The sequence below is a fragment of the Colius striatus genome, chromosome 20 (assembly GCF_028858725.1).
Source record: "Colius striatus isolate bColStr4 chromosome 20, bColStr4.1.hap1, whole genome shotgun sequence".
Lineage (NCBI taxonomy): Eukaryota > Metazoa > Chordata > Aves > Coliiformes > Coliidae > Colius > Colius striatus.
In genome coordinates, this window is record NC_084778.1 from 2,889,696 (window position 1) to 2,902,875 (window position 13,180).

The 13,180-nt window shown below is 56.6% G+C and overlaps 1 protein-coding gene across 1 annotated transcript; it reads right to left on the reverse strand.

Annotated features, from left to right (window-relative positions):
* Positions 1–1,513: 1,513 nt before the first annotated feature.
* Positions 1,514–9,585, reverse strand: TLCD2 (TLC domain containing 2). Its single transcript, XM_062012653.1, is given in 6 exon segments — positions 1,514–2,955; positions 5,026–5,108; positions 5,925–6,007; positions 6,389–6,576; positions 6,578–7,095; positions 9,570–9,585. Coding segments are annotated over 6 exon segments (1,266 nt in total). The 3' UTR covers positions 1,514–2,577.
* Between the last annotated feature and the right edge of the window lie 3,595 nt (positions 9,586–13,180).

Below are 13,180 nucleotides of genomic sequence, written 5' to 3' on the forward strand. Positions count from 1 at the left end.
TGGGATGAGGCGATGAGTTCCCCTGTGGCAACGCTCCCTACAGCCCAACAAGCCCCTGTGTGGGGGAGGTTGGAGGGACGGGTCCGTTTCCAAAGTCCTTCAAGCCAAGGCTGTGGCATTTATGGCCTCAAGTTGCCCCAGGGGAGGTTTGGAGCTGAGGCAGAACTGTTTCCCTGAGAGGGGTGTCAGCCCCTGTGCCAGGCTGCCCAGGGAGCTGGGGGAGTGCCCAGCCCTGGAGGGATCCCAAAGCCCTGGAGCTGAGGTGCTGAGGGCTGTGGGTCAGTGCTGGGCTGGGCAGGGGGAGGTGAAGGGTTCAACTCCACGAGCTTAAAAGTGTTTTCCAGCCAAAACGATTCTATGATTTCCCCCGAGCCCAGGGTAACCCCACGTCTGGCTGCAGTGAGCTGCAAAGCTGATGCTGATCCCTCTGTAGCACTGGGGGTAAATCATGTCTGATTAGAAGCTCCCAAAACAGGCTTCCCTGGCCCCCAGCCTCACGTGCCCGGGGTACAGGACATCCACGTGACAAGAGGAATGCAGTAACACAATCCAGGCCTTGAGAAACGGCCCTGGTGTGGGCAGAGGACAGAGCCAGCATTGCTGAGTGAGCACAGAGGCCGTGCTAAGGACAGGGATTGGCAGAGCAGCTCCTGAAAAAGTGGGTCAAACCAAAGAGAAAGCTCTGGCTGCCAGCTCTGCTCGGGACAGGAGCTGAGAGCCACACACAGGCACCTCAACACTGCTCGAGGTGACAAACCCAAACGTGGAGCAGGCATCTCCAGCACCTTCCAGCTTCCTTCTCCACAAATAGAAACCCTAAGAGGCTTTGGCCACAAGTCCTCTCCAGCCTCCCACTGCCCACACACCTCGTTCATCTCTCCCTGCCCAGGCAGGAATGTGGCTGCTCCCTTATTTCCCCCCTCACAATGAGAGCTGCCCACTCAGCAGCAGGTTTGTTTCAGCCTGTCCCTCAGCTTTTTGAGCCAGATGAGAGGTTGGGGGAGTTAAAGGTTATTTGCCCCACAGATCCAGTGGGTTTCTCAAAGCCAGCACATGTCATCCCAGGGGGAATGCACTTGCTGGGGGACAGCTCAGTGTGTGGGACCCAGTGGGGAAAAGGAAGTGTGGGGGGAACCAGAAATAACAATTCCTTGACCTAAGAAACCTCAAGGGATGGGAAGAGAGAACCAGAGGGATCTCAGCTTTGCTGCAAACCAGTGTCCAGCACCAGGAATGACAGCAGCAAAGCCAGGCCTTGGTGCTCAGCCTGCAGCCCCACAGCCAGCACCTTCCTACCCCTGCAGCAGGGCTAAAGGCAGAGCCATGGTGGGAGATGCCATCACACCATTTAGCCTCCCAGTTGCCAGCCCCAAGGAAAGCACAGTCTCCCCTTTGCCCAAAAAGGCAGGAGAGCATCAGCAGCAACAGCAGACACCACTGTCTTCCTCCATAGAAAGGAGATGGGGGGGAAAGGCCCCAAGAGAAGGAGCCTGTGCCAGTGTACAGTGCATTTATCCTCTGTGGTGGGGAGATACAGGACAAAAAGCATCGTGCTGAGCAGTGACAGCCCTGGAGCAGGCTGGGCTGCTCAGTCCCTTTCTCCCTCTAAGCCCTTTCCCCTCAAGCTGTTTCATTTGCAGCCATTTATTAAAAGCTCACGTTAGTAAGAGCTCTTGCTGCTGGGTAAGAGGGTTACACTGGGCTCTGCAGCAGAGCTGGTCATTCCTCATAGATGCCTAAACCCTAACAGATGCCTGTGCCTGAAAACTCCACACCTGTGGGAAGTGGCCATCACATAGCAACATCCAGGCCAGCACCTCACCCTCTCCCACTCTCACTCCTGGGCACTTAACCCATCTGGGAACAAAACAACAGGGGACAAAGCTCCAGCTGTCAGGAGAAGGTGAGGGGAGGGATCCCCTCCCTGAGCACAGTGCTGCAGCACCCTCTGCCTGGTGCTCTGCCCCTGACCCCACAGCAGGCAGCATCCCACCCAGACAGGTCCCAGCCTCTTCATCACCCACCTGGGACAATCTCCTCGGGGAGGTCTCATGAGTGCAATGTTTGGCTTTGAGTGGCCCTGACTTTGAGAGCAAAGCCTTTAGAAGCCCCTCTTGCCTGGTGCTGCTCCCATGGGAAGCGCCACAGAGAAAGCAGGGCTGAGCACAGCATGCCCTGGCTGATGGGACACTGAGCTGCAGCACTGAGGAGGTTAGGAACACGCTGTGATGCCTGGTTGAGGGGGAAGCAAGGCTCTTCTGCTCCTTTCTCATCTCAGCAGTACCTCAGGGAGCTGCCTGAGGCTTCTCTGAGCAGCTCCCATCCCTCTGACTGCATCATCCAGAGGTGTGGGGTGAAGCAGAGCCCCAGGGCTCGGTCCATCAACACCTTCTGCGCCGTGCAGAGCCCAGGATCTGCAGTCACAAGAAAAGCCTGGATGCTCTGTTAGTGTGGGCACTCCACACAAAGTCCTGAGCCAGCCACCTTCACTCTGCACTGTGCTTTGCTTTGCTCTCCTGCGTGGGCTCAGGGGCTGCTCAGCCCCTCTGTCCCTGCAGGGAACGAGGTTGAGGGGGGCTATTGCTCCTTCTCCCTCTGCACATCCCCACTGGCCTTGAAGAAGTCGCTCCTGAGCAGGCGGTAGAAGAGGATGAGGTTCATGGGGGTCATGATTGCCATGCCCACTGTGCCCACAGCGTAGGTGGCCAAGGGCACGTTGTCCCTGTTGAGGAAGAGCCAGTGAGTCATCCAGGCCAGCGTGGCCATGCGGAACACCACGTAGGTGCCCAGGTTGATGATGCTGTTGAGGCGGTAGCAGGGGCTGTGCACCAGGTTGGCCATCAGCAGGATCTGACGCAGGTGCAGGAAGATGGAATTGATCTCCACCAGCAAAGCCACGAGGGCAAAGCCGACGTACTGCTGGAGCAGCACCGCGATGCCGAAGCACACGATCACCTGCGAGGGAGGAAGAAGAGAGGCTGGGCCCAGGAGCTGCTTGCTCTCAGCTCCTGCAAGCCACAACACTCCATGCTGATGCCCTCGTGGCCAGGAAGGCCAATGGCATCCTGGGGTGAATCGAGAAGAGGGTGGGCAGCAGGTCAAGGGAGGTTCTGCTCAGCCTGTTCTTCCCTGGTGAGGCCTCATCTGGAGTCCTGTGTCCAGTTCTGGGCTCCCCAGCTCCAGAGGGACAGGTTGCTGCTGGAGAGAGGCCAGTGCAGGGCTGACAAGATGATAAAGGGACTGGAACATCTCTGTGAGGAGGAAAGGCTACAGGACCTGGTGCTGTTCAGCCTGGAGAAGAGAAGGCTGAGGGGGCAACCTCATCAGCACTCACAAGTACCCAAAGGGTGGGTGTCAGGGGGATGGGGGGACACTTTTTTCTGTAGTGTCCAGCAACAAGACAAAGGGGAATGGACAGAACCTGGAACACAAACAGTTCCACTGGAACACAAGAAGAAGCTCTTTTGGTGCTAAGGTGAGGGAGCCCTGGCCCAGGCTGCCCAGGGAGAGTGTGGAGGCTCCTTCTCAGGAGGTTTCCAAACCCCCCTGGACATGTTCCTGTCCAAGCAAGGGCTTGGGCTGGAGGAGCTCTGCAGGGCCCTTCCCATCCCTATCATTCTGGGATGCTGGGATTCTATGCAGCATGGAGCAGAGGTGCAAATGGTTATCACAGCAGTGCCAAACTGCTGGTCATCACCCCACATGTATCTCTGCAGCATTGCAGCCTCCAGCCAGTTCTGCAGCCTCAGCCACGAGACAAGGTCTCCCCACTGCTGCATGAAGCCTGAGCAGGTGAGAGGAGAGGGAAACACTTCTCTAAACTACAGGTTGGCAGAGAAGACAGAGCAGCCAGACCTAAGCCTGCATTCATGGCCTGGGGAAAACTGTTAGTTGTGGCCCAGCAGGTTTTTCTGCACTCAGTGGAGGACTGAACAGGGAAATAGACATTGTTGCCCAGGGCTACAGAGCTGCTGGCTCAGGGACTCTCCCCATGACAGACCCTGCTGCAGGGATTAAGTGGCTTTGGAGCCCTGAGCTTGGCCTGAAGCACGCTGGGAGCTGCAGCAGAGGACAAGGCTGCCAGGGGCAGACTGGGCACCATCCCTGCCCCACAGTCTCTGCAGGGCAGGGGGGACAGGCTCTGCCTGCCTGAGCTTTAGCACACTCAGTCCTTTCTTCTAGTTTACCTCATAATGCTGTGTTGGCTCTTTAATGAGATTATCTGTTCCCTGCTCATTAAGTTATCATCTTGGCCTGAATTAGCTCTCTTGTGGGGATGACCTTTTGACTCACGAGCCAGCAGAACCACAGGGGTCTGTGAGATAGCAGCTCTGACCATTACCTCCTCCATCCCAGCTCAGGTAGGTCCCAACACTGTCTCTGTGCCCATCCCCAGACCCTGCAGCTCCCTGTGCCTCCCTCTGTAGCTCACAGCACCTCTGCTGCTCAGCTCCAGGCTCTGCCACCCCCCTGCCCTGCAGCATTCCCCGTGCTCTGGCATCCAGACATGGGAGGACATCAAAGAGAAGCCCAGAGCCAGCACCAGGCAGGCAGAGGTGTGGGGCTCCTGCCACCACAGCCCCATGGCCACAGCTCAGACCCTAAGGAGAGGGAAACACCCTGGGGAGGAGGAGGTGGAAGGAGGTGATGTGCTGTGTTTCCTGGCAGATGCTCAAGTGGCTGAGAGCTGGCAGGAGCCAAAATGCTTGTCTGTTCCAGAGTGGACACTTGGATCAGTGCCTGCCCATGCCACTGTTATGAATCAGCTTCCCTGAGCCCAACCTTTTCCCCCCTGCTCTGTGCACACTTGGGTTTTTTCCTACCCCATCTTTGGGTGCCTTTCTGCAACCCCTCAAAGAGTCCTGCAGGACCCAGAGGAGCTCCAAGCCCTGCTGTCCAGGCTCCTCTCCTCAGGCAGAAAAAACAGACAGGTTCTGTAACAGTCAGCAAACATCACTCTAGTAACAGTAAGAGTCCTGCTCGTGTCCCCCAGCCCCAGGCTCCAAAAGTGGCCAGTGGACTCACCACAGCATGATGGAAGAGCAGCTCCCAGGACTGGTGAAGTTTCTGATTGCACAACATGTCCACAAAGTCTTCAAGGAAATAACCTGAGATCAGAGAGGCTGTGAGCAAGGAAAGGGGCCAGGAAAGGCTGTGCCAAGGAGCCCCAGCAGACTCTGTACCTAACTGGGCTGGGCCCCTCCCAGAGAGCAGCCCAAACCTCGTGTGGGTGGTGTCACTCACAGAGCAGGATCACACATAGCAGCAGAAGGAAACTGCTGTGGTTTGGGTCCCTCCTGCAATCACTCTGTAGGACAGACTCGTAGGGAAAGGCACTAATTAACTGATTGCTTGGATCTGTTGCCACAGATGGGTGAGAGTGGAGGCACCACACTGACCCTCATCCTTGTTACCACCCCAGAATCAGATCCCTTTCAGCCAGGAACCCTTCCCAGCTGCAGGATGCCCTGCCACCAAACCACCTTGGCATTTTAGATACTCAAACCTCCTTGCTGAGCTGCAGCCAGGCCAGGAAGCCTTTTAGCCCTGACCACAGGGCTGGGGACAGATCTGCAAGAAGATGATAAGAGGGCTGGGGGGAGAAGGCTTCACCCAGCCAGAGGCCTGGCAGGTTTAGCTTAAGGCTTTGTGGGGACTTCCCTCACTCCCCTATTGTGGGCACTTTTAGGATGCCCCAAGCCCTGGCTGTCCCCTGAGGATGCTGGCAGGCAGCCTGGTGCCCAGCACCTCCTGGCTGTGGGTGCTGTGGGACAGAAAGGAGCTACTGTCCTTTGCCAAGAATAGGGTGATTGTCTGGGGTGCCTGAGACATCTCTGCCCACGATGTGGCTCGAGGGGCTGGTGTCAGGCACCGCCAGGCCCTCAGGGACCCACCCTGGGGGGAACCCCCATCCCCCAGCTCACCTACAGACACTGCGACCAGGCTGTGTGCCCCGGGGGGGTGTGTGCTCACCAGGTCCTCAGACAGCCCGGGGTGGAGGCAAAACCTGTGGGGAGAGAGGTTGTGAGTTGCCAGGCAGTGCCTCTGGTTCTCCATTTCCCTTCCAGCATCCTTGGTGCCCACTTGGTGCTGCTGAACCCCTCCTGTGCCCCTCAGCCACCCCTATCCTCCTCTTACCTGAGTCTCCCTTTCTCCTACTGCCCTCCTGCCCTCAGTCCTCCTCCATCCCTCCTCCATCTCAGTGCCCCCCATGTCCAAATGCAGAGTCCCCCATTCCCCCCCGGGTGGGCTCAGTCTCTCTCGGCGCCCCCTTGGTCGCAGGTTCCCGTCGGGGTCCCTCGACGCCTCCATCCCGGTCCAGCGCTCCCGCTCCCCCTCGGCGCCCCAATTCCCGTCGCGGGGGCTCCGCGGTGCCGGCGCCGCTCACCCGGCCAGAGCCCCGGCGCCGCTGAGCACGCTGTGAGCCAGCGACGTCCAGATGTTCCGCCACTTCCAGCGGTTGCGCCGGGCCGAGGCCGGCGGCGGGACCAAGCGTTCCAGCCCCCGGTTCAGCAGACGAAAGGCGGCGAAAGAACCCACCACCACCAGGAGCCCCGGGCTGAAAGCCATGGGCGTCCCAACCCTCCCTCGGCTTCCCATCAGCTCCGCTCCCGCTGCTCCGCGGCTCCGCCTCGCCCGGCCCCGATGCCCGCCCCGGGCACCGGCAGCGGCACCGCCCCGGCCGGGATGCGGGGCGGGACGGAGAGATGCGGGGCGGGACGGAGGGTGCGGGAGGAAGGGGAACGGAGAGATGCGGGGCGGGACGGAGGGTGCCGGGGAAGGGGGAGCGGTGAGATGCGGGGCGGGACGGAGAGTGCCGGGAGAGGGGGAGCGGTGAGATGCGGGGCGGGACGGAGGGTGCTGGGGAGCGGTGAGATGCGGGGCGGGACGGAGGGTGCGGGGGAGCGGTGAGATGCGGGACGGAGGGTGCGGGGGAAGGGGGAGCGGTGAGATGCGGGGAGGGACGGAGGGTGCGGGGAAGAGTGAACGCCGAGCACCGACCCCGCAGGGCTGCGGGAACCGTCCCGCTGCCGGCCGTGGCATTTCCCGCAGCCTCCCACGCGCGGCTCGGGCACGCAGGGACTGGGATTCCCGCTGGAGAAGTGGAGGGTGAGGGGAATAGGAAATGAGCATCCCGGCTGCGCCTCCGCTTTCCCCAGGGTGCCTCGAGGAAGAAAGAATGGGCTGCCCAAAAACTGGCTGCCAAGTGTGTCACGGAGCGAGGGGCCCGGGTGTCCTGTCACTCAGCTGGAGCTGGGCACAGCTTCATCCTCCCCCGAGGCTCCTCCTCCACCCGTGAGGTGCTGAAAGCAGCCCTGGCTCGTGATGCCAGCGAGGCTCTTGCAAAGCCATCCCCCAGCCCGGGTAAGCACCACACAGCCCCCCACCAGCTCTGACTACACATCCAGCATGTAAAAAGGTCTGACAGCCCTGCCAAAAGCCCCCTGCTCTGCCCACAGCACTGCTGTCCTCCATCCCCCTGGTCCTGTGAGGAGCTCCCTGCTGTCTGGGATCCCCCAGCTCAGCTCTCTGGTGTTTGTACTCACGGTTTCTTCAGTTCCATCCTACAACTGCTCTGCTCTTCCAGCTCCCCTTAATGGGATCGTTCCCTCGGTGCACTTTGATGTCTCCACCAGAAGAGTGGCTGCTGCACAGAGCTGGCTTCTCCTCTGCAGACAGGATGAGTCATCGTGTACACACCGATTAATGTCAACTTCTGCCTCGCCTTTGAGGTATTCACTTAGGACAAACCCTTCCACCCTCTCTGTGCTGCAACAGAAACGTGAGGAGCCTGAGCTCTCAGTCACTGCCCTGGCTGGGTGATGGATGCTAAAAACATCAACAAGTAACATGCTGATGGAAGGGACAGCGAGGAGGAGAGTGATTAAACCAGACCTGAAGGAGAGGGGCTGAGACAGACCCAACTGCTAGAAACAATGAAGCATCTGTTCATGCTGCAGAGATTTGCTTAAAAGCTGGACAAGGCAATGTGATTTCATGGCACTTAAGTGGTGAGGAGACTCTGCCTGAAGTAATCAGCAGGACCTGACCACTCAGGGGATTATAAATAATCTCCTGTATTAGGACTTGGAGGATCACAGAAGCTAATCTGTTACTGAGAAGGCCAAATGCAAAGACATTTCTGTTTAGCATGAGATACACTGAGGAAAGGGAGCCCTGGAGACATGCTGGGCTGCTCAGGGCACCCAGGAGCAAAACCAGCTCACAATTAATTGCAGTATAAAATTGCAGAGAGCTGATTTCCTAATGAGAAGCCATCTGCAGTGGTTTAGCCTCAGAAATCTTAGCTGCCCCTTTCAGAGGAGACAACCCTGCCCTTCACCTGCCTGAGGGAAAGAGCCCAGGCTGTCAAAGCCCAGCCCCACTCATCCCAGAGGCTCCTCCACCTGGGGTTTTATTCCTCTGAAGATGAATGTTTGGCCAGGCTCAGGGACAGGAATAACTGGAATGTTTCTGGACACTGGAGAGCTTTTACCTGCCACTTCTACATGGGAGGAATTTAAGCTGTGATTAATTGAGACTCTGGTTCAGGGGCTCTGAGCCCACTGCTAGAGCACCAGCAACAGCTACAGAAATAGTACTTCTGGGATAGTTTCAGCCCAAATTGTACTTCATTTTACCAGGATTTACTATCCAGCAGTGGTTTCTCATGAGCTCTTCCCTCCCCACCCCAGTCCTTTCTCCCTTCCTCTGCAGCACTAAGCAGGGATCTGAAGGCTTCCAAGCCCAGTTACAAACAAGTCCCTTGACAGCAGATCAAGCCAAATATTCAGCCACATCGCACAGACTCAGAGGCCAAGTTTGTTCCCCAAGAGCAGGGCCAGGAGCCCTGGGGCACAGCTGCCACCAGAGGTCCCTGCATGCTCGCTGGAGAGCAGGGAGACAGGCTCCATCTGATGGAACTCTCCATTCCCACCTTATTTGGAGATACTGCCTTTTTCACCCACATTTCCAGAGGTTTTCTCGACAGCCCCGTTTTCTGCAGCTCAGCAGCTCAGCCTGGTGATGGGTCACTGCCAGATGACAGTGAGGATGTGGCTGGGTCCCTCCCATAACACCACAGGGGCCACATCCCTTAGCAGGGACTCTACAGCAGCAGCCAGGGTGTCAACCAAAGGCACAGCATTTTTTCCCCCCCAATAGCTGGACACTGGCTTTTCTTGTTTCTCACACAGGTTGGGGGTTCCCTGCAGCACACCTGGGAGAAAGAACCCATTTTCCACAATAAAGAACTGGCAGTTTATTGATAACCTGGAGCACAAACAGTTCCACTGGAACACAAGGAGAAAGTCCTTTGGTGCTGAGAGGAGGGAGCCCTGGCCCAGGCTGCCCAGGGAGGGTGTGGAGGCTCCTCAGGAGGTTCCCAACCCCACCTGGACACGTTCCTGTGCCCCCTGAGCGAGGGGAACCTGCTGTAGCAGGGGCTTGGGCTGGATGAGCTCTGCAGGACCCTTCCAGCCCCCACCATTCTATGATTCTATATCCTATCCTGATGCTTCCCACTGCTCCTGCATGGGGTTTGAATGTGCATTCCCAGCTCTGCTCACCATAGCCAACAGCCATGGGAGCTTCTGACACAGCAAAGTCTTTCTGGGACAAGTCATGCTCCTGTTTTTGGAAAGCCTCTCTCCAGCCAGGGAGGCACAAAGCCCATCTGCTCATGTAATGCCAGACCTGGCTCACACCTAAAATAATCTGAGGAGCTCAAGATCTCAAAACAAATCAAGCAGCTTGGCTTCCAAACTTTAATTAGCTGTCACCTTCATCCCTCTCTGAAGTGTGTCACTGCTCTATCTGCTGGGCCATGGGAAGTCAGGTCATTTAGGGAAGCTTTACATCCACATTTTCATTTCAGAAGGTCTGGAACTCCACACTTATGAAAGGGGCTCCTGTGCAAAATGCACACTGTGTGTGGCAAAGCACACCCAGGCATTGCAGAGGGAGCTGGGAAGGGAGCTGAAACCAATGCAAACCCAAGAGCTCACCCCTTCCAGCCAGAAACACCTTCCTGATGTGTTAGCTGGATATTCTGCAGGTAGAACTGGGGAAATACTCGCTGTAGCCATGGGAGAAAGTCACATCAGTCTCTGTGTGGTGAGCAGAAGGGTTTCTACCTGCACTGACAGCTCAGAGTGTTTTTACTACCTTTTCCCTCAGCCTTTAGCTCCATTTCACACAGCCACAGCTCAAGGATTCAATGGAAGGAACACCAAAGTGTGGGCAGCTTGCTCTGGCTGCTCTTGCTTTTGGCCTTTCTCCCTTTTCCCAGGACTTTGGTTTTGGTGGCTTTTTCCTCAAGGATTTGGCCCAAGGGACCTGTAGGAAAAGCCTGTGACACCAGTCCAGCACCCCTAAGGATGCTGCAGGCTCCACTGTCTCCTGAGGGCTGGGGGTGGACCAGTTGCCATGATTTGGTTGTGCAAAGGATGTGCTGTCTCCTTCTCACTCCTGTTGCACAGGTATGGTGTGGCCTTAAAACAAATCCACTGCCAGACACAGCCTGGCAAAACAAGCACAGCAACATGGGGAGTTCCTTATGTTTCCCCCTCTGCTTTCAGTAGCTGACATGCCCCAGATTTGTCTCCTTGCAGAACTGTTTGTCTGCTGCTATCAGTGAAGTTGCAGGTTCCTTCTTTCCTGCTGGTGAACACTGAAGCAGGGTGCCAGGTCTCTGCCCAGCTTCTATCCTCCCTCTCACCATCACCAGGCTTGAATGCTTGAGAAGGAAATGTGAATCAGCACATTTAACTATTCTCACCTCATAAGCAAACTAATTCCCACTGAGCAGTTCCTTCCCTATGTCTTCTTCCCTCGTGGGATAAACATTTGTTTCCCTCTTCACTTCACCATCCTCCAGCTGAAGTGATTCCTGACAGCTGTCTGAGGGCTTTCTCTTTGCATCACAGGGGATTTGTGCCTGCATGCTCCTTCTTTTTGGCAGTTCAGACAGGTTCAGCATGAGCCCTGCAGGGTGGAAGCACATCTCACCCCTACACCCACTCCCTGCAGCATCACACGTTGCTGAGCCCACTCAGTTCCTCCTGCATCACAATTAGAAGCACAGGAGCTTCCTAACTGTGTTTCCTGCTGCTGCCTGCTCCCTAACTTGGAACAGGTTTGGTTCCCTCCTGAATTCTCCTGTTATTAATATCACCCACCAAGCATTTCTGAGAGCACTGGCCCATTAATCACTGTAGCTCTGCTGCAGTTTTTACCTCCCTTCCTCTTCCTGTGCCTGAGCAGCTTCTGGTAACATCTGACCTGGAGGGTGATGCTTGGTTCAAATTGACAGGTCTGCTTGGGCTGGGATGGACCCTGCCCTGAGGAGGCTGAGGGCAAGCAAAGGTGGTCAAGGATGGATCCATACAGCCACAGCTGCAGCACAGCAGGGAAAAACCATTCCACACCAGCTCACAGTAGCAGGCAGGAGAGATACTCCTTGAATTGCCTTGATACTCCTTGAATTGCCTCTAAACTTGAATTTCCCAGAGTACTGACAACACTGGAGAGACACAGCAAACGTGGAGGTAGTGGATAAAACACAAGGCCAGCTCAGCAGCTCCTGTGAGTCAGCACCATTGTGGGCAGCAGCTCTGGTCAGAGACCTCCAGTGTCTCCCTGGGCTCAGCTGGGGTTTGAGGGCACAGCTTCCTTTTGCTCTCTTCTTCCTGTGTGTGATCCTGCTGTGTGTTACAAGCAAAGGTCTGAACTGCTCAGGGTAACTACCTGTGAGTTACCTAACAAACAGACTAAAGATGCTTAAAAACATCTTCCCCAAAATCTGCCTCCAACACCATTGCCTGAGTTGTGAGTTCCTAGTGCTGGCTCTTGGAGAAGCAGCATCCCTGCAGCTAACCCAAACCTCCCCTCTCACATCACTTTCTATCCTTTGCCATCAGAGCATCCCTGGGCCCTGCAGAGCTCATCCAGCCCCAGCCCCTGCTACAGCAGGTTCCCCTGGCTCAGGGGGCACAGGAATGTGTCCAGGTGGGTTTGGGAACCTCCTGAGAAGGAGCCTCCACACCCTCCCTGGGCAGCCTGGACCAGGGCTCCCTCACCTCAGCACCAAAGGAGCTTCTCCTCCTGTTCCAGTGGAACTGTTTGTGTTCCAGCTCCTGTCCATTCCTCCTTCCCCTGACACAGAACAAGTGTCCCCTCACCCCCCTGACACCCACTCTTTGGGTATGTATAAGTGTTGATGAGGTTTCCCCCTCAGTCTTCTCTTTTCTAGGCTGAACAGCCCCATGTCCCACAGCCTTTCCCCATGAGAAAGATGCTCTCTGCCCCCCTCAGAGATGGGCACTTTGCTTTGCCTTTATCCCCTCACCTTTCCCAAAGTTCTTCCCCAGATGCTCAGCTGCACCCAGCAGCCAAAGGACTTGCTCAGCCCCACAGTGTGAATGGCAGGACTCAGCTCCACCTGGCTCATCCCAAAGCTGCAAACCTTTGTACCTGCTTCCTTTGGCAGAGTGCTGCAGCTCTCACCCAGGAGCAAACAACGTTTTCCAGTGATTTCTGCTGAGTCAGAGGATGCCTCTGCCAGAGCTGCTGCTTCTCCACGTGGGAATGTGCTTCTGGGGAATAATTACAGGGACTTTAAACAGAGACGTTTGGCAGCCAAATTGCTTCACATTCAGGCTCTTGGCCAGGAAGGCAGAGCCCAAAAGCTGCTCATTGGTGCTGTGAGAAAATACCTCACACCTGCACCCATCATGGGTGTGCATTGCCCATGGGCTCAGATCACTCCTCACATGGCAACACTGCAGCACCCAGCCCTGAGTCATAGACTCACAGAGTCAGCTGGGTTGGAAAAGACCTTTAAAATCGAATCCCAGCCTTGCCCTCAGCCTGCCCAGCCCAGCACTGACCCACAGCCCTCAGCACCTCAGCTCCAGGGCTTTGGGATCCCTCCAGGGCTGGGCACTGCCCCAGCTCCCTGGGCAGCCTGGCACAGGGGCTCACACCCCTCTCAGGGAAACAGTTCTGCCTCAGCTCCAACCTCAACCTCCCCTGGGGCAACTTGAGGCTGTTTCCTCTTGTCCTGTCACTCAAACTGTGGAGCAGAGCCTAACCCCCAGCTCCCTGCAGCCTCCTGTCAGGGAGTGTCAGAGAGGGCTCCTGTCTCCCCTCAGCCTCCCCTTCTCCAGGCTCAACACCC